Source organism: Setaria viridis, chromosome 6 (assembly GCF_005286985.2).
Source record: "Setaria viridis chromosome 6, Setaria_viridis_v4.0, whole genome shotgun sequence".
NCBI classification, from domain to species: Eukaryota; Viridiplantae; Streptophyta; class Magnoliopsida; order Poales; family Poaceae; genus Setaria; species Setaria viridis.
Genome location: NC_048268.2, coordinates 247613 through 267893, shown reverse-complemented (window position 1 = coordinate 267893; position 20281 = coordinate 247613). Strand labels below are relative to the sequence as shown.

General features: G+C 45.0%; 5 protein-coding genes and 1 non-coding gene across 7 annotated transcripts; 4 read left to right on the top strand and 2 right to left on the bottom strand.

The window, feature by feature from the left end:
- Positions 1–1232: 1232 nt before the first annotated feature.
- Positions 1233–6602, top strand: LOC117861393 (serine/threonine-protein kinase STY8). 2 transcript variants are annotated; one of them, XM_034744938.2, is made up of 14 exons: positions 1236–1817; positions 1938–2074; positions 2268–2340; positions 2427–2537; positions 2802–2852; positions 3022–3158; positions 3449–3556; positions 3637–3710; positions 4134–4309; positions 4846–4941; positions 5558–5638; positions 5739–5789; positions 6067–6207; positions 6290–6602. In XM_034744938.2, exons 1-14 carry the CDS (start codon positions 1461–1463, stop codon positions 6347–6349), a joined length of 1653 nt encoding a protein of 550 aa, XP_034600829.1. In that variant the 5' UTR covers positions 1236–1460; the 3' UTR covers positions 6350–6602. The 2 variants fall into 2 exon arrangements, with proteins under 2 accessions (XP_034600832.1, XP_034600829.1); XM_034744941.2 differs by lacking the exon at positions 6290–6602 and having other exon boundaries at positions 1233–1817; positions 5592–5638; positions 6067–6206.
- An 83-nt stretch (positions 6603–6685) lies between these two features.
- LOC117861394 (uncharacterized) lies at positions 6686–8297 on the bottom strand. Its single transcript, XM_034744943.2, has one exon. It carries the CDS (start codon positions 8026–8028, stop codon positions 7225–7227), a length of 804 nt encoding a protein of 267 aa, XP_034600834.1. The 5' UTR covers positions 8029–8297; the 3' UTR covers positions 6686–7224.
- On the top strand, positions 6689–6774 carry TRNAY-GUA (transfer RNA tyrosine (anticodon GUA)). Its single transcript is given in 2 exon segments — positions 6689–6725; positions 6739–6774. It is a non-coding gene; the product is annotated as a tRNA-Tyr (tRNA).
- A 5756-nt stretch (positions 8298–14053) lies between the features above and the next one.
- On the top strand, positions 14054–15482 carry LOC117862208 (NDR1/HIN1-like protein 1). The gene has a single exon (XM_034745738.2). The coding sequence runs from the start codon at positions 14671–14673 to the stop codon at positions 15313–15315; it is 645 nt and encodes a 214-aa protein (XP_034601629.1). The 5' UTR covers positions 14054–14670; the 3' UTR covers positions 15316–15482.
- A 155-nt stretch (positions 15483–15637) lies between these two features.
- On the top strand, positions 15638–17747 carry LOC117862207 (NDR1/HIN1-like protein 10). The gene has a single exon (XM_034745737.2). The coding sequence runs from the start codon at positions 16680–16682 to the stop codon at positions 17547–17549; it is 870 nt and encodes a 289-aa protein (XP_034601628.1). The 5' UTR covers positions 15638–16679; the 3' UTR covers positions 17550–17747.
- Positions 17748–19012: 1265 nt separating this feature from the next.
- Positions 19013–20073, bottom strand: LOC117862206 (uncharacterized). Its single transcript, XM_034745736.2, has one exon. The coding sequence runs from the start codon at positions 19947–19949 to the stop codon at positions 19068–19070; it is 882 nt and encodes a 293-aa protein (XP_034601627.1). The 5' UTR covers positions 19950–20073; the 3' UTR covers positions 19013–19067.
- Between the last annotated feature and the right edge of the window lie 208 nt (positions 20074–20281).

Sequence of the window (20281 nt, the reverse complement as noted above, 5' to 3'; positions counted from 1 at the left end):
ATGCAAAAGGACCGGGACCACCAACACTATATATGCTGCCAATGTTGTTGGATATATTACTTTTCATATTGTTCACCATCCTGTGTGGATATTGCACAAGTAGATTATAATCATGGTTATGGGCTCCATCAACTAAGAATAATGACATTATCAATGTAGTTATTTGGTCCTGAATGACACCTCAGCTTGTACGACTGATTATTGGTTTCATCGATCTCGATCCATTTCTCAGCTGCATGCAGCCTGCAGAATTTGTTTTTTTGGACGACAATGCAATGCAAATTAAAGCTTGTTTCTGACAAGCCAAATCAACATAACACTTCTGCGATCTGCAACTTTAACAGCCTCATTTTAATTCATAGAAAATATTTCAGGTTAAGTTGATGATGATCTATCGATCTGGTCCGGCCGATCCATCATTTTTTTTCATTTATGATTGTTTTTTATAGACAAATAAAGTGTTGACTATCTGTGATTATATGTCTTTGAACAGACGGCAATGGATTTGCTGAATTTTTATTAGGAGAAGGGAAAAAACAACAACTTGCCTCGCACAGGATATGCCTAACAATATTTGTGCTTTTAAACCATGTAAAAGAGAGGTCACTTACCTTCAAATTGCACGCACGGCGCCAGGTCTTCATGATGACCGAGATAAACAAATGGGATTCGTATCTCGAAACAACAAGTGCTCCTTACACTAACGTACTACGTCATTTCTGATTTTTTGCTTACGCATTCAAGCCTCGCACAGCAGCTGACATTAGTTTACACAAAACAACGCTATCAACCAAGCTTTGTTATACAGAAGAAGACATACAGTCACACATGAGTCAGCAAGCACGTCTATCCTACTCCATTCCCTCTTTCTATCCCATCTTTGCAAATGTTTAGTCTCTTTATTTTGATGTAGTTACCCTTATTATGTCTAAAATGAAGCTCTATATTTTATGATATGTGTTAATAGTGATTAGTCAGATGATTTCATAGCTTAAAACACGGTAATATGGTACTAAATCATCATTAAGGATACATGGATGAATGAGTAGTGCACGGGTTTAATTTGTTTAGAAGTCGACTCACGCCAATTGAAATATCCCTTCGTGGATGGAAAATACACTTTTTTTCTAAATTAATGTTCGGATTATTTATTTGTCATGTTTTTCATTGTTAGAGTATATATCACGGTGGCCAAAATGCTTTAACCGATCCAAAGCAAGTGGTAATTGATACTACTCTACTAGTAGCAGTTAAAAGGAAGGAAAATTGTGCTTGGGTCAGCGTCGTCCATTCCATTCCATGGCCGTCGTCGTCTTCTTCAATCCAATCGGCGGTCTCCCCGCCGGCCGGCCGGCCGGAGCCCCTCTATAAATACTAGCCTAGGGTGCCCCGACCAGGCCGGCCGGTCCCACCCAGGCGCGCAACGCAACCGCCTGAGTTTCCAAGATTCCGGCCGGCCGATGGCTCCGTCGCGGCGCGTCGGGGAGGAGGAGCCGCAGGACTTGGAGGAGGGTACGGGCGAGAGCTCTCCGGCGCCACGGTCGCCGCGCGACTCCCAGTCCCAGCCGGACCTCCACGCGGTGCAGAGGAGGATCTGCGAGCGCCTCCGCCTGACGGGGAGACACGGCCAGAAGCTCGCCGACCCATCCTTCCATGGCCGCCTCGCCCGCCACCTGCAGAGGCTGCCCCGAAGGTACATCTTTGACTTCGACCTCGACGTCGAAGGCAAGGCCGAGGATGTCCTCCTGCACTGGGAGATCCTCCAAGAGTGCGCGGACCCCGAGAAGCGACCCGTCTTCCACGCGCGATACCTCAAGGTCCCTCTCTTTTGCATTGTGTGTCAGTGTCAACAAGGGGAACACTGATTTGAGTTGACAAGGGGATGATGATGATGATGATTAATTGTCTCGTGTTGCTCTTCCTGCCTCGATGAGCAGAGCATGCCACTTCGAGCGGATGGTGACGGCATTGGCGATAATCAAGAGGACCCGTGTCAAAGGTTGCTGGAGGACCTCAGTTTGGAGAGAAGAAAGACTACTGTGCACGCCAATGATTCCACGTCTATCTCCTCTAGGTAGGTACTTCTTCACTTTATCGGCACATACTCCCTATGGCCTATGCTTCCTTTCCTTCTTGTGGTGATGATTGGACTCACTTATAAAGTGCTGCTTTTCCTTCTCTCTCTATTCTGAACAAATATAGCATCCACAGTTTACAATGTTTACTTCTTAGGTTTCGTGACTTTTGGTTAAATCGATTTTATACAGAGGTGATCTGAAAGCTCAGCTTCTCCATGAGATCATTTTCTCTTCTAGTGACAGGCCAAAGCTCCTAAGCCGGGTAATGTCCACCTTCCAGTTCGCGTACTTGGCATTTTCATACATATTTATGCGTCGAGTTTCTTATGGCAAATGGTTGTTCTACAGCTTACTGCGTTGCTCTCGGAGGTTGGGTTGAATATTCAGGAAGCTCATGTTTACTCTACAAAAGATGGCCTTTGTTTGGATGTTTTTGTCGTTGATGGGTGGGAGACAGAGGTGAATTTTGAGCATGCACATGCTTAGTCCTGGACTGTTTATAGCATCATGGAAGTAGTGTTCTATTTTGTTTCTGGATTTTGACTATGAGTTCAGAATTGTTTATAGGGATATGTTAATTTGCAATGTCAATCACTTACTATCAGCTCACATTTCTAATACACATAGTGATGAACCATCAAATCCATTACCATGTTCTCTTATATATGCAACTACGCAAGGGTTGTGGGAAAATGTCGCTCATCTTGCAATTGTTCAATGCAGGAGACAGATGATTTGATCGCGAAGATTAAGGAGACCTTAACACAAAAAAATGTATGATGCACTGTTATTTTTAGCATATTTCAGTTTCAACTTAATCATGAATAAGCTATATGCATGCTTGTTTTGAGTCGTTTGTCACACAGTAGATGGCTCTAATCTTAGTCAGCATGGCATTGTTAACATTTTGTCCACATTCGTATTATTTCCATGTAATATTCAGGTATCACCATCTAATTCCACAAATTCTTCAACATCGGATAAAATAAGCGACCTACAACAAAAGGTTGGAGATTCTGAAATCGACTGGAACATGCTAGCAAAGGGGGAAAAGATTGCATCCGGATCTTCCGCAGACTTGTAAGAACTATTTCCTACTAGTAATATCATCACATTAATTTATTGGAAATGCTGTGTCCACTGTGTCACTTCACTGCTAACATTGCCAGTGTGCCTGCCTAGCCTCTATAGGATTCATCTACGCATACTGTGCCATCTGTTGACAATGAAATAAACAATTTTAAATTGCTGTACTGTCATGAAGCCAGCTTACAAATTGCTATTGTGTATTAAACTATGTTTGTTTTTCATATTTAAAGCCATACAAGAGTTTAGTATGCAGCAGTTCCCATTCATGTTCTCTTTCACAGGTATCGAGGAACTTACAATGGTCTTGATGTCGCTATAAAGTGTCTCAGAATTACCAATCTAAACAACCCTTCAGAAATTGAGTTCCTGCAAGAAGTACTTATTCTAAGGCAAGTTTTCACTGGACATAATAATTGAATGAACCAGTTTAACATTTTGCTGTAACTGATTCTAGATACTTTTTCTCCAGGAGAGTTCAACATGATAATATTCTTCGATTCTATGGGGCATGCATAAAGCATCCATACTATTGCATCGTTACAGGTATCTTTCTTCCAAAATATTCATCAATCCTCGTTTCACTTTTTGGGTGGGATTGCATAATTTCCTCTTAACCATTGTTGTAAACTCAAATGAAAGTGGCATTGTTCTCATGTACACATGCCCTGCGAATAAATGGTTATCATCTCACATGCACACTCTTAAATTGTGACGGATAATACACCTCTAGTTCATTATGTATGTATTGGGAACAAGTCATTGAGTCCCTTAACCTTTAACGGTTTATGGTTTTAATATCGGTGCCTATGTGCCTGAGTAGGGAAACTATGTAGTCATAGTGTAGTCCTATCATCTGTCTATTGTGCATCTGTTCATTCCCTCGTTTGATGCTTTCTGTTTTCTATTAGCTCAGCTGCAAGATGCAGCTAATGACGTTCTCTTTTGTGGTTGCTTCTATTCTTTCAGAATACATGCCTGGAGGGAATTTATATGACTTTCTTCACAAGCACAGTAACTTTTTGGAACTAGTCACAATCCTAAAAATTGCTATCAGCATCTCAAAAGGAATGGATTATCTACACCAGAATGACATCATCCACAGAGATCTGAAGACTGCAAATCTTCTAATAGGCTATGATCAAGTATGACACTTATTCGATACTTTAAAGCTAATTTTCGGTGCCCATTTTCTTTTGACTTTCCTATATGCCGTATGAAATCTAGCAATGACATAAAGGCTGCCAGTATTTTGCATACTACTCCACTTGGTTTTTCAATCAGAGACTTAGATGGAATTGCTGTTGTGTAATATCATTTCTTTGAGCACCTGAAGGTTTACAAATGAGAATCCACTTCTGGCAGACTAGCAATGGCATGCAGAAAATAGCATTTTCAAGGGGGGTTATTTTAAATCTCCAAGAAATCCTTTGTAAGTTTCACAATCATGATGGAAATATGTAGACACGAAGAATCCTCTGCTGTTTGAGTGCATCCAATTGCATTTAGAGAAATATGTGTTTCTTGAACTTGCAGTTTCAACTTCGAGTTGTAACTATGTATGTCGGTTATCTTGTATTTTACAAGAAACTGTGTTGATGACAGAGCATGGCACATGTTTTTCTCATGGCATTCAACCCAATACCAAGTTGTTACATTGTAGATCTGCTTCTGAAAATAGGTCATAAAGATTGCGGACTTTGGTGTGGCACGACATGGAAGTCAGGAGGGGCAGATGACTGCTGAAACTGGAACCTATCGATGGATGGCACCAGAGGTGTGCTTGAGCTCCTTTTTACCCTTTGAGATTTGGTTTGTCTTTCATTAGTACAGGCATTTTCAATGCCCTGCTTACTTTTTTGTTCTGCACAGTACTCTATTGTTTATCTTAGAACAGTTATTTATAATTTCCAAATGAACCAAAAGTTCTGACAATTTTTTTTTCTTTTAGTCAATCTGTTATCTGCTCATTGAGAATAAGAGCTATTTGGCTAACATCATCACTGGGATTCTAAGTTCTGCATGTAAACTCAAATTTCCCCGAAAACTGTGCATAAGATGAGCCCCTTGCCTTGTAATGCCTGGTCTAAACGACTAGCTTGACATTTTTTTAGACTCTTTCACTCCATGGAAGGCAGATTTAAACTCCTTCCTGAAATTCAGGGTCCATTCATGCACAGGTGGCTTATTTCACCTATCCAGTTAAGATCAAACCTAGTACAATTTTCTTTTACTTATTGTAACGGTTCTCCAAAGTCCATTTAGAGAAAAATATAGGAATTCTTTGCAAAATGTTTTCCTTCTTCCTGCAACAAAGTGTTTTTCCCTTAAAAGAATTCTGCCTAGAAATTAAGTTTGCATCGTTTGCTCACAAGAATTAGTTATCTTGACAGATAATTAATCATAAGCCTTATGATAACAAAGCAGATGTATTCAGCTTCGCCATTGTTCTATGGGAGTTGGCAACTTCAAAGGTACACCCTGGTGTTGAATTCAGCTTGGATTACTGCTGAGTCATTTGAACATAAGTATTTTGTTTATTAAAGGTAACATGAAGTCTTAATTGCACCATAGGTCCCATATGACAACATGACGCCCTTGCAAGCTGCATTAGGTGTAAGGCAGGTATGAATTTCTGTCTCCAATATTGGCTATGTCCTCTTTTTGGATAGATTTATTTATTGGTACTTGTCAGGGTAAACCTACTGGTGTCATTTTTATATCACAATGAAACTAACATCACTGTATAAGCGGTAGCATTCAGCTGTCCCGAACTGGCCAAAGATAACCCATATCACTTTTCAAGGAGAATTACCATTTCCACTGGCACTAAATAATTTTTAAGTTGTACAGTACCAAATTTTATTGTTCTTTATCGCACACATCTTCCCCCTTGCAACAGGGGTTGCGCTTGGACATTCCTGCAAGCGTTCACCCAAGATTGTCGAAACTGATTCGACGGTGTTGGAATGAAGATCCTGATGCACGCCCGACTTTCGCGGAGATCATTGTAGAACTTGAAGACATGTTACAGCATGTTCAGGTAGCATGACCCACTGAAAATGTTGCATATGTGGAACCACAGCCACGCTTGTATGTTCTGATTTGAGCGTTGTTTTGAATAGGCACCAAAGGGAGGCAATCGTCGTACCAGGGCGAAGATGCAGAAGAAATCAGAGCGTTAGAGAAGGGTGGCTTACAAAAGGAGAAGTTTCTTAACAAGTGAGACGCATGCAGATGCCAGTGTTAGGCTTAGGGTGTCTTTTTGGTGTTGGGGCTTGATTGATGTACAGTATAGAATGGTGGCATTTGGAACAACACCCTTGGCGTACAGTGGGCTGTATGGAAAGTTGATACATTTGAGATTGAAATCGAACACAGGAAAGCACGTGGCACCCTTTTTGGGAAATACATAAAACACGTACCCGTCTGCTGCTAGTGTGTTTCTCTGTCCCTTAGTTTATCTGATAGGGAGGAAGGCTAACTATTGGATAATATGTTTGTTATCCGACCGTTGGCAGAAACCGACCTTAGCTCAGTTGGTAGAGCGGAGGACTGTAGTGTGCGCAGCTAAATCCTTAGGTCGCTGGTTCGAATCCGGCAGGTCGGAATTAGTTTTTCAATTTTTTTTGTTTATTCCCCTTTCCTCCATTTTAGTTAATTTTAGGACAAGCTATTCTGTTGTGCACAGGCAGAGTTTTCACAAATTTGTTTTAGTTAATTTTATTACAAAGCAAACACAGAGCGACGACGACGAATGAAAATTGAATCCATTTCTCATGCATGCTGCCAAAATTAATATATAGGCATATGTTTCTGTGTGTAAAAAATAATGAAATATTCAACATATATATGCCACCTAGCAGAAAGGATAGGCAAGCCAAGGAGAAAGGACATTGTCAACCCGGGCAGTAGCTAGCTAGTCCACAGGGCAGGACTCGATCATGTTCTTGTATGGTTGTTACTTTCAGCTGAGATGATGCATGCATGCAAGTAGCAGACAAGAACGACCACGTACGGTACGACCGCTTCTCGTTTGCATTTTATAATAAAAAAGTTATTAGTTTTGGTGGTGCCGGTTGTTGAAGAGATCCCAGCAGTAGTAGGCACCAGCCGACGGCGACGCTTCTGCCTGCTGCAACATTACAGGATTTTGATGACTTGTTGTTGCACCGGCCTGGGTGGCCCCTGCACCTGCACCAAGAAATGCCGCCGCCGGGCTGATGAGCTCGCCGAACAGGTTGATGCCACCGCCGCCTGCTCCGGCCGGCGGGGAGAAGAAGCTCGGCTGGATCGCCGGGAGCGACTCTGGCGACAGGATGCTCGGGAATGGCGGCAGTAGGCCTCCGGCAGTAACACCGGATGAACTCCTCGCCTGCTCAATGGCGGCGAGGCGTGCCGCGGGCGAGATGACCTGCTGGTTCAGGTCATGCGGCCCTCCTGCTGCTTGCTGGTGCTGCAGCTGGAACGGGAAGTGTGGCGCCGGCGGCTGGAGTAGTGCGGCGGAGGCCGACGACTGGCCACTACTGAAGAAGGGGAACCACGACGGGAGCGACGACGCCTGAATCTGATGGTCCGGGACGGAGGAGGAGGATAAGGATGACGCCGTGGCACCGGTGAGGCGCTGCACGACGGACATGAACTCGCTGGCGTCGGCGTGCACGACCTTGGGCGACAATGTGTAGATGATGACCGGCTCCCGCACCTGCTGCGGCGGCGGCTTCCTGATCTTGTGGGAGCCCTTGCGGACCTTGAGCGGCGCCGGGCGCGGGCCCTGCAGCTCCCGGCCGCCGCCGCGATGCGAGGAGGACGTGGTTGTCGCGCTCGTAGAGGATGGCTCCATGTTGATTGACTTACTTGACATGACGGGGGAGGAGCTCGATCGATCGATCGATCGATGTATGCAATATGGCTTGGATGGAGCTTGCAAGGACTGAATTGGTGGTGGCAGCAAGGTGATGGCGTCGATCAGCAAAGACGACGACGTCCACTCCAGCAGGCCAGCATGGAATGGGTCGATCGGATGGCCCTCTTAGGTGAGCAGAGCACACGTAGTAGCTAGGGTTTATATAGACAGAGTCACCTAAAGAACAGAAAAGGTAAACCAAGGGAGATTGCGTCTTCTTCCATTGATATGACAGTAGCTAGAGAGGTCAAGAGCTAGCACGACGCACTGTTGGCGTGTGACGAGGGATAGAATAGAAGAGGTCAACAAAGCACTCGAGTACTCGATCATAGCAAAGCTACGTTATTACCAAGCTAATACTACTAGCTACATACATGATTTGTGGTAGAGCCAAGACGAAATTCAGTTGATGGCCTGCTGCTGGATGGTTTGAACAAGTCCGATCCAACCCCTGCAGGATGTGATAGATGTGACGGCACAAGCTAGGAAAAACCTTTCGATCCTCCATCAGCATGCTTTCGTTCATGCCAGAAGTATTTCATTCCATCAATTCAAGCGCATCGTCTCGTGTTGACTCGATCTATCGCTAGCTCCATCGTCGATCCCTCTCTCTCTCTCTCTCTCTCTCTCTCTCTCTCTCTCTCTCTCTCTCTGCCTGCAACGTTAATTCAGGCTGATCGAGTAGTCACTAACTGATTGCTGGATTCAAGCAAGCTGATCCGATCCTAAAAAGTAAACCTACTATTACGTCTGAGTGGTAAAAGTAAGTAACTGTCGATCGGACCGATTCCTGGTCCATCATATATATAGCTAATTCAAGTTAATTATAAGCAAGAATTTAAACCCACCAAGCTATATATGTAGCTTAATTAATTGGGTTAATTATTACAGACCAAGCAAATAGCACAAGGGCGAGACGACGCAGTCAAGCAAGCTATGTTCCTCACTTTTTAAAAAAAAAGGTTAATTACCTAATAACCTCATATATTATACTGTGATGATGTAGAGGATTCCTTTGTACTAGGATCGCCGCCGCGTGCATCGTCGCTTTCGCCACCAGCCGCGGGATCCTGATCCAACGGCGTAGCTTCGCCCGCTCGCGAGTCAATCCGGTCTGTACCGGTCAGCAATCGCGCGCCGTGCCGCTTTTGCATTTTTAGCCTCTGCAGTTTATACGTTTTGCGCCACTGCCCTCCCGCAGTTCAAAACTATTTAAAACCAGATCCCTGTTTTTCTCGCAGCTATGCAACTTCATCTTGTTTTAAGCGTATCTTTTGCTTTATAGTTCCGTTTTTAATGTTCTTTATATTCGTGTGTTCGTTTTAATGCATAGAATAGCTTTTCAAACTTGTTTTCTTTATTTAATTATGATGGGTGTACTTAATGCATAGAATAGCTTTTCAAACTTGTTTTCTTTGTTTAATTATGACTGGTGTACTTTTTTCTTATGTATTGTATTTATTTGTCTGTATGTGCTCGTGTGACGCGTGTAGAAGGAAAGCAGTTCGAGGGGTACGAAGAGCAACTTTTGAAGAGTATGAGCAGCAGGAGCAAGGTCAAGAAGGCAAGTCGTGTCCTTATCATTCCTTTTAAGTCCTATTCACCTTTACTTTCATGTTCTATACAACATTGCCATGTACAGTATAGTTTAATCTTGATGGGCCCAATTAAGGATGTCCTAGGTTTCTTTACCTTTGCCTTGACCAACCGGGTTAAATTTATGTTGGGTAGTTCATGCTTAGCGCTCAAATATGGTTATGGTGGTTTAATCTGGATCTTTATTGATTTGGTATCATTTATGCTATATCTTTCATTAAGTCAAGATCACAAATGTTAAATTGAATATGGAGAACCACCCAGAAAAACAGTGCAACCACTGGAACTATCATAGTTCTAGTTTTGGCTAAGTAATTAGAGACTCTAGTTTAAAGCAGTCTTACCGAAAGGGCAAGAGGGGCGGCGGTAGATTGGGTGAGATGCCTTACTACTACTGATCTGGAAACCTTAGCGGGCTACTTTTAACTAGCGAATCTTTGTAAAGGTCTTGTAGCGTCCCTATGCGATCACACCTTGGTAGTGTGGTTTGGTGCCTTGCAAACACCGCATGGTTGGGTCCAAAGTTCATCTGAACTTTTACGCGACTGTTGGGTAAAATTGTGCAACCTCTACAGAGTGTAAAACTGATTGATCAGTCGTGCTCACAGTTAAAAGCGGCTTGAACCCTCACATGATAATGCTATCGAAAGATGGATTTAAATTATTGTCATTTCATTTATGGTTATGTTATTACTTTATTCATGTCCTTGTTTAATTTCGGGTGGTATAAACTTACATCTAGTTAATTGCTAATAAAATTTGACCAACTAAATTAAAAGCTGATGCTGTTTAAGCCTTAGCCATACCTTAATTTACCTTACATTATACTGTTCCCCATGACTTGTTGAGTACCAACCATAAGTGTATTCACCCTTGCAAAACCGTTGTTCAGACCAATCTAATCTGGAGGGGTACCTGCACGATTTTGAGGAGTTCTAGGCGTACAGTTTTTCAGTCAGCTGCCTGTGGAGTCGTTGCTATCTTTGGAGTTTCGTTGCATAATAAATAGACTTTGTGGTTTATTTGAGATTTTCGTTCATGTAATAATGGTTAACACTCTCTTTATTTCGTTATGGCACTTTCTTTGGTATTCGTTTATGTTGTACATGTGTGTAACTTGATCCTAGCGTATATGTATTTAATGCACTTGATTTTGTCCTTAAAATTGAGGGTGACAGCCGACCCCTAGCTGGCCGAGCTCGCCGACCCGGGCAGGGTCCTCATCTCCAAGCTTGGCGGCGGCGGCAGGCTTGGCGCAGGGTAGGAAAGAAGGGCCGCGGTGGCAAGCTTGGTGCAGGCGAGGAAAGAGGGGCAGCGGTGGCGGGCTTGTCGCAGGGGAGGACGGCGCACGGCAGCAGGCACGGGGAGGGGCAAGATAGGGTGGCGAGGCGGCGGGCACGGGGTGGGATTGGGGACGGAGCTCAAGAATGGACGAAGGGAGAGGGTGCGGGACTGCGGAAGGAGATCGGACGACGCTAACGCAGTTTACCGCGGGACGAAAGCGAGCGGAGGAATACTTTTACTTTTCTTAGAGTAGAGATAGAGATATATATTATAAAAAAAACGCTTGCTCAAGTCTGTTGAATCAATACGCAACTACGTAGTCATTTTATTTTTTGAGCGAGGGGCATGTGCACAAAAGAAGCCCGGCCTAATTAACACATGGACTGAGTTTTTTTTTTGAGAGCAATGGACTGAGTGCAGCAGAGTTTGAGTGGGTTGGGCTGGTCTGGGCCCAATTATATTCCTCAGTCCCCCCATGCTGCACCCCAGCCGCGTCCAGGCTGAGCTGCTTGCATTTCCAGGGAATGGGATCATCCAGATCAAAAACCTGAATCCAGTAGGTCTGAAATTAGAAGCAGATGCCTTCCTTTTTTCCCCTTTCCTTGTATGTGCACACTAGCTAGTAGCTCGTAGTATTATATTTCTAGATTATATACTACTTGCCAGCAAATTCCTCTATTCGGTGCCACTTGATGAAAATCTGGTAGTATCGTCTTATCTTTATTAAGGAAAACTCTTTCACTTGCGGTTACTACCGGTTTAGTTTTCCTGCTCCTCAATGTCATGCATGCAATCCTCAAAAAAAAAATGTCCTTGTCCTTGTCTGGGTTGCCTGCTGCTCAAGCCAAATCATCTTTACCTCTCCGTGTAAAGAGGTCGTCGCAACAAACTCTCTCTGGTCGTCTTTGGAGACAGCAATTTCGTGGATAAGAATCACCGGGAAAGATGACACGTTTGTGGCTGCATCCTCTTTATTTGCGATATATTCTTCCTGCTTTTGTTTTGGATTGATCGGTACCCTCTTGACAGGGCCGGCTAACTAGGCTTCTTTCTTCGAATATACTTGGATTCAGTATTCTGCAAGCTCCATCTCCTTTATTTTTCTGCACTTTCCCACTTCACTGTTCATATCATGCTAGGTGATTTTCGATCATTCCGTTGCCTTTTTGCCTTCCAATCGTTACTTTCTCTGTGGGAAGACAAGCCTCTAGTACCAGTGACCTAACTAATCCTGCTATCATGTTTGCTTAAACCTCAGTTCCCATCGCAAAGTTTGACGCTTTTTGGACATACCAAAAAGTACTTCCACCGATTTCTATATGATGTCATGCTTGTGCAAGCACGCCATTTGTGGGTGGACCAAATTATATAAAGCACAGATTCTCTCTTTCACTAGAACCCTCCACTGAAACCTGTCATTTCTATTCTACTAGATGGCTGGTGAGTAATCCCTTAGTAGCTCGTTAGTGCGCCTTCAATTCAATTCCTGATATATTTTGGGCTTGATGAGGATTCATGAGAAGTAGAAAATGACGGGTTGTTGTTGCGTAGCAACAAAACACTGAAGAGAGTGGGTTAGAAATTAATGATGAACTGTACCTTTTTGTTATTGACCCACCACTACTACTGCCATCAAAGTAATTAAGATTATTGTTCTTTTTTACTTTGTTCTTCCTATCAAGTCCTGATTATTTATGATGGCTGGTGGGTTATTGTACTAGTTTTAAGTACGAAGGTTTGGTCCAACACAACTGAAAAGTACAGGTAGCTAGAATGGTATTCAACAGCAACATCAGGTGCTTTTCTCTTTTTCTCTGGAGCTAGGTAGAACCTCAGAAAAACATTCCCCAAATAACTAGGGGTTAGTAGCCATCTCAGGTTTAAAGGGTAAAGTATGTGTCAAGTCAGCAAATCATCCCTTGCTAATGTCTAGAAAAACTGCGGGCTTTGGTTTCCTAGATTCTCATAGTAATTAACATAAATTAGTACATGCATGGATGATTTTGAGGGCCTCCTTTAAGCTACTAATAATGCATATTCCGATTGCTTAGTTATGAAAAGAAGGCGCTCTCGTTCTTTGGGTGGAACGGCAGATTTGACCCCTCCTGAGCCTTGACCCTTAGAGATCACGCTGGATGCAGGTGAGCAAGAGACATAGACAGAGAGAAACAGTGCTATAGTGTTCACTTGTTATCAAGGGAGGCACACATGCAACCGAAAAGGGGAGATGTGACCTGTGACCATATCTTAGCCCCTCCACTCCAACGATAAGGATCGGCTGAAACAAATCGATCAGAAACAACAAAGTAGCTAGGTATTTGCAATTGTAATGGTTGTGAAGACATGGAGAGTGAGCTCCATTAGAGATCGACATGATATATATGATGTTTTTCTTAGAACCTGGAGGGTAGCTGGAGATTATATTTCCGATAGAGCGAATGCAAGAAGCGGGCCAGCCATTCATTTGTTCGTTGTGAATGAAAGAGAGGTGGTATGGTAGGGAGAGGAGGCGGCCTTGATTCTCTTGGTGTCAGCTGGTGCTGGAGCTGCTGTCTCCTGAGCATGATGTGCCACCAACCAACCAACCAATGCAAGCACAGGCCAATGCCATGTTGAACTGCTTTGCTTGATTAATTCTAGTGCTAAACTGAATCACACTTTGAAATTGGCACCATACTAAAGCAATGGAATTGAAGAGACAAGAGGGAGCTAGCTGACAAGATTATTGTAAAGTTTAAGTGTGCATATAAACACATATTTTGTTTTCTTTTTTGACTCGTAAAGAATTATATCGAAATTGAGGAAGAAAAACTAATTAAAAGAGAGTCTGGTACGTATATAGCGCGATCGAGATAAGGTGTTGAATTTGTTCATCTTTGATTCTTGTTGTTGTTTTATTTTCGAAGAGAAAGAAAGGAAACCATGCAATGCAACCGATGGATGTGGAAATACATGGACCAGTGGTCTGAAAATGACTGGAGCTGCTGACAACCTGATATGGACACCCTACCAGCCTCGTCCACTCTCACCCTATCTGTGCTTTGATTCATCCAAGTGTAGGTAGCTTGTGTTTTCTTGTCATGCATCCTGCTTTATAGTCAGTCAGCTGCAGCCTGATTTTTCCTCTCAGCTCTGCTTGCAGACTTGATCATTTCATTTCTGATAGATACATGTCCAAAACGTCAGTCAGTCAGTCAGTTGTATATATGTAGCTAGGAAGATTCTATCTGTTTTCTGTGTCTGCAGTTTTAACGGTTTTCAGCAATGAATGAAGCAGGTCACATGGGATGGGAATTGGGATGATGACAATGCCATGGATGGACGTCAACAAGGACCAAGCAAAATCTGGATCTCTTCTTCCGATCCTCCTCACCTTTAACGCTACCCAGAGTCATCCTGCCTTTAACGCAGACTTAGGCTACTCGCATCGCATGCATAAATAAAGCTACTTTTTAATTTGCCAACCATGGTTCTCTCGACTGGATCATGGTTTTCGTTTTACTCGAGTTAGTTGTGTGTACGGATATGTACTTACATACATACATACATACATGGTGCAAGCTAGGTAGCAGCTAGTAATAAGGCCCGGGCGGGTGGCTTCCTGGCTTATATTCCTTCTTCCTCCTCCTCTGCTCTGCTCTCCTCCCTCTCCCTCTCTCACACACACGATCAAGAAGAAGAAGAAGAAGAAGAAGAAGCATCATCAGTAGGGTATACAGGATGTCGATCAAGTACTGCGACCAGCACAAGGACTGCGAGCGGCAGCGGCTTTACCGCCGGTGCTGCGCGGCCGTCGCGGGGATCATCCTGCTGGCCCTCCTCATCGTGCTGATCGTGTGGCTTGTCCTCCGCCCCAGCAAGCCCCGCTTCTTCCTCAGCAACGTCGACATCGTGTGCATCAACGTGAGCTCCTCCTCGGCGCTGGCGGTGACGATGCAGGCGACGCTGGCGGCGCGCAACCCGAACGAGCGCGTGGGCATCTTCTACGACCGCGCCGACGTGTACGCCGAGTACCGGGGCCTCCAGGTGACGGTGGCCACCGCGCTGCCGCCCATGTTCCAGGGCCGCGGCGACGCCACCGTCTGGGCGCCCTTCCTCTCCGCCGCCGGCGTCCCGCTGCCGCCGTACCTCGCCACCGCGCTCGCGCAGGACGAGACGGCGGGGTACCTGCTCGTCACCATCCGCGTCGACGGATGGATCCGGTGGAAGGCCGGGGCCTTCATCACCAGCCACTACCACCTCAGGGTGCGCTGCCCGGCGCTGCTCACCGTCAACGACGGCCAGGGAAGCTACGGATCAAACGCCGGAGGAGGGCTCGGCTACTTCAAGTTCAACCGCGCCGCACCATGCGTCGTCGACATCTAGCTACCTAATTCCTTTTACTCTTTTCATCTATCTCTACTGCTTGAATTGCTGTCCAATAATTATATAGATTTCACCGTCGTCGTCCACTCTGCTACTCGTCCTTAATGACTGCATGCATGCTTTAATTGTTCAGTTCATATATGGCGTGAACATGAATTTGTTTTTCACACGAGCTATCCAAACCATTCATTCAATTTTGAATTAACTGTGAGATGAATCATGGGTAGGTAGTGGATCAACGGTTGGATGGAGAAAAATCAACGATTAAGATAAACCATGTAGTTAGGTAACGTCATCCATCATCCATGCTGCAAGATCGTGCATGCATAGCAGGGCTTGTTGCATTATATTGCTTTGAGTAGTGGATGGGTAAAGCTGGCTGATCGCCGTAGAACAAGGAAGCTAGCTAGCTAGCTTTGAGTGACCTCTACTGTACCTTGTTCCTACCTGATGATGAACAAACAGATCGAGGAGGGCAGCTGCTGCTCTTATGCATGATGTGGATGGACGCCTGGGTACATATTGTAGTTGGCACGTCATTGTACACGTTACTATTTGGGCTGCTGATCCATTCACCTTTTTGGATGGATCCGCAAAACCTTTTTGAATTTTCATATCCATTCATCGGATCAGAATAGCCGTGCACCTAAATAAAATATATATTAAATAAAATATATATTATGTGCTCCTTCCGTCCTAAATTATAAGTGTTTTACGTTTTTAGATTCACAAGTTTTTGCTGCGTACCTAAATTAATATTATGGCTAGATGGATGGATAGTTATTCGACAAGATGCATTAGCTTAGTTACATCTGTTTGCATGTTGGTGAGTTGCTTAGGCTTTACTATGCTGCTTCATGACATTATTTTTACCAACTTTGTGGAGAATATATCTGTAGATAATTAAAATGCATCGGTTATTTAACGGACTGAGTGGAGCTCTGATGCCGCATCGAGCAAATTAAAGATAAGTGCAAGATCGATGGTTTCGTAGAATATATTTACTCTAAACAAAAGATACGTGAAAGTGAATCTTAGGTTCTATTGCAAGATGGTTAGAAATTTACTCTGGATAGATGTCAAAAGGAAGCGCATGCATCATAGCAGGGGGAGGAATGTCTGGCAGGCCTGGACCTAAAAGAAAAAAGGTAGCAAGCAACACGAGGTTTGGAGACAAGTATATATCATACCAAAAGAGAATATTAAAAAGCAGAGCTCATCAGGCCCACCTAAGCTTTTATACAACAAGAAGCACAAATCAGAACAAAAGATTTGATGGGTGATTAAAGGCCCGAATAAAGGCCCGGCCCAACAACGTAGTTGCAGAAGAAGGTCAACCTATTAGGTGGGCCTGGGTCAACGGCATGCGTCCGTCCATCGTCCATGGAAGAAGACGACCAGGACAAACCAACCAACCAAGGAGTCTCTTCCTCCGACTTTCATGGCCGGCCATCTCTCTCTGCTCTGCAGTCTCCAGTGCATGCAGCTGCAGGCTTTGCCTCACAAACACTTGCATTGTTGATGGAAATGGAACCTTAATCTTAATTTCATCGTCGATAAGCACACATATTCCTCTACTCCAAGTCGATCCAAGGATGGGCAAGGCGAGCGCGGTGTCGTCGTTGCTGTGCTGCCCGTGCCGTTGCCTCTTCTGCGGCGTTCTCAGCTGCCTCTTCAGCGTGCTCACCTGCATCTTCTTCAGCGCCGGCCTGGTCGCCCTGGTCCTGTACCTCCTGTTCCGGCCCCACATCATCCGCGCCACCGCCGTCTCCGCCGACCTCTCCGTCTTCGACCTCACCCCGCGGATGTGGATCCTCCACTACAACCTCTCCCTCGCCCTCCAGCTGCGCAACCCCAACAAGCGCATCGCCCTCCACTACCGTGACGTCGCCGCGCACGCCTACTACGAGGGCCAGCGCCTCGCCGACGCCGCCCTCCCCGACTTCTTCCAGGACACCGGCGAGACCAGCCCGCTCAACCCGGTCTTCGCCGGCGACGCCCCGCTCGTCGGAGGCGTCGCGGCCGCAGGGTTCCGGAGGGAAGCCGCCGAGGGCGCCACCTTCTCCGTCGACGTCAAGATCACCGCGCACATGAAGCTCAAGCTCTGGGTCATCACCGTGCCGGGGCCCAAGCCCAAGATCGACTGCCCGCTCAGGATCCAGCAGCGGAATCACACCGACGGCGGCGCACCACCGCCCGAGTTCCATCCAACAGAATGCAGGGTCTGGTTCTGATCATCATCACCTGATGATCAGTGATCGATCAGGGCCTCGTAGTTAATTTGCTGCTAATAATTGGATGCACTGTTAGATATATAGTAGTAGTGTTACTAGTTGTGTCTCTGTAGGTGCTCACGATCCATCAACTGATTCTTTGGTTCGTAAGTATATTGCTAGCTTCTCGCAATGTGAATTAATTAACATTCAGTGGTTTCAGCACTTGATTAGTTATTTCCCCTTGCACTTGTTGAAAATGGCATGGTGTCACATGGAATTTTTACATGTACACATGATCACATGAGCTATCCAAGGCATTCAGTTTTTTAATCAATGGTGAGATATGTATCATGAGTAGGTGAGAAGTACGAGTAAGTAGTGAATCAACGGTTGGATGGAGAGAAATCAACAGTTAAGATAAGTTACGTTAGTGGTTTTGCATTTCCCGTGTCCACCATTTTACTACTACTTCGTTTAATGTCTGCCTGAGAGACAATATCAATGAGACATGAAAACGTATTGGGTTACTCTCTTCAAATGGACCTGTGTATATCATGCATGGCTGAGCATTTCGGCCCATCAAAATAAGCCCTTCTCTTTGCCTCCTTTTATAAAGCCCAAATACAGATTAAGATAACAGCTCTTGATATAAGTTGCTATTATGGATATATATACTATTCTCTTCGTCCCAAATTGTAAGTCATTCCAAGAATCTTGGAGAGTCAAAGCATCTTAAGTTTAACCAAAATTATAGAGAAAAATATAAAGATTTATGACATCAAATAGATATACTATGAAAATATAATTGATAAAGAATCTAATGATACTTAATCTCAACTAACCTCTCATCATGGTGTGGACCAGTACTACATATATATGATTGCAGGTGCAAACAAGCCTTGATGTTGATGTCCCAAATGTACTGAGAAAAGGAAAAAAAAGGACGTGCAATATTTTCAATTTATTGAGTCATGCTGATGCGAAATGACATTGTCATTTCACCATCTGTATCTATATATGTGTCGATGGATATGATGTGTGCTGCTGCATGCCTGCATTCAACACAGGTTGTGTCTTAATCTGACTGCCAAAAGCCAACGACCAGCAAAAGCAGGAAAAAGACCGACTAGCACTTTTCCTAGCTAGTTTACGCATGCATATCATGCAGACCAGCAAGTAACATTTACATTTTGGAAATATATATAATCACTGCAGCAGCACGACAGACTATTCCTTTGAATTCCTTTTTTTCGGAATTAAAAATTATGTAACTGGAAATTTAATTGGCCTGGTAATCAAGCAGTTGAACTACAAATCTACAAGCTAGTAGTAATGATCTGCTAGACTATACTCCTTCCTATATAAGTGATGATGAGGTGGACATGACGATGACCATCAACTCCATCTCTCTTACATTATATTGAGGACGGGCGGGTGATGGTAGATGATGATGCAGCAACCAACACACTAAGAAACCAAAATGATATCGTCCTCCTCATCATCAGCTCACTAATCCGTCGACGCTGCTAGTACATTCTAACTACAAGGAGGACTGGAGGAGAAGGAGCATGAGCAATCGCTGGCTGAATAGCAGTTTGCAGCAGCAGGGGTGGCCGGAGACGACGAATCTGCAGGCGAGGCGGCGGTGCTGAGCGCCACGAGCAGGTCCACGAAGGCGCCGACGATGAGCCCGTGCGTGCTCTTGCCGTTGGCCCTCAGGTACCATCCCAACATCTCCTCCAGCCAGAACCAGTCCTTGACGCCCCCCTGGCTCATCACCATCGCCTCCATGGACTCCCGGAAGTCACGGTACGGGTTCTCAGACTCCATCGACATGGCCATGGCGCCACCGAACGCTGCCGTTGCTGCCTCGCTCGCGGTGGTGGTGGTGTCATCCTTATCGTCGTCGTCCATGGCCTTGATGATCAGCTTAGTGTTGGGCTTGCTGGCTGCCTTGAAAGAGGACGCGTCCTCAGGCTCGAAGAGCAGTCGGTCCGAGCGCACAGCCCGGATGACGGCCTCTGCCTCAGCGTGGGATGCCGTTGAGAAGCTGTCGACGGAGTCCAGGGAGTTGGTGGAGAAGCACGAGTCGACGGAGTAGGAGGAGTTCATGGTCTTGTAATAAGCCGCCTGCTTCTTCATCATGGCCATGTGGCTGTCATCGTCACGGTGCTGGCAGCCATACCTGCTGGCATCCTCCTCCTCCTCCTGCAGCTGCCTGAAGGAGAGAGTTCTTGGGTGCAGGCCGCAGGAGGTCCATTGCCACGCGGAGTAGGAGGAGGACGACATGGACGAAGAGGAGGAATGGCGGCACGGCAACACTGCACCAGGAGTAGGAGAGGTGTCCTGCTGCTTATTGCTGCTGCTGCGGAAGAGAGAGGAGAGGCCACCAACAGCAAGCTGCTGCTTCTTCATCATGGCATGCACTGGTGCTTTTGGTGAGAGGAATTAAGATGGAAATCGAGGAGCTAGCTAGAGCTGGGGAAGAAGAAGACAAGAGTGGCTAGCTAGATGGACTAGGGGCGTTGGGCAAGCAAGGTGATGCGGCTTTTATTTGGAGAAGGAGCCGAGCTGCAAGATTATTATATATATATGCACTAATGACAAGTATGTACTATGCATATGCAAAGCTAAAGTGATATATAAAATGGGAGCAGGGTAGGTTACCTAGAGAGCAGAGAGCAGTTACATTATGTTGCTGATGGAGGATTATCTTAATTATCTTATTTTATGGATCCGGGGAAGAACAT

Coding starts and splice junctions, on each gene's coding strand:
- LOC117861393 (XM_034744938.2), top strand. CDS start 1,461: ATGGCTCCGTCGCGGCGCGTCGGGGAGGAGGAGCCGCAGGACTTGGAG. Junction 2,341..2,426: donor GGCCAAAGCTCCTAAGCCGG/GTAATGTCCACC, acceptor GTTGTTCTACAG/CTTACTGCGTTGCTCTCGGA. Junction 3,557..3,636: donor CAAGAAGTACTTATTCTAAG/GCAAGTTTTCAC, acceptor CTTTTTCTCCAG/GAGAGTTCAACATGATAATA.
- LOC117861394 (XM_034744943.2), bottom strand. CDS start 8,028: ATGTCAAGTAAGTCAATCAACATGGAGCCATCCTCTACGAGCGCGACA.
- LOC117862208 (XM_034745738.2), top strand. CDS start 14,671: ATGTCGATCAAGTACTGCGACCAGCACAAGGACTGCGAGCGGCAGCGG.
- LOC117862207 (XM_034745737.2), top strand. CDS start 16,680: ATGCGTCCGTCCATCGTCCATGGAAGAAGACGACCAGGACAAACCAAC.
- LOC117862206 (XM_034745736.2), bottom strand. CDS start 19,949: ATGATGAAGAAGCAGCAGCTTGCTGTTGGTGGCCTCTCCTCTCTCTTC.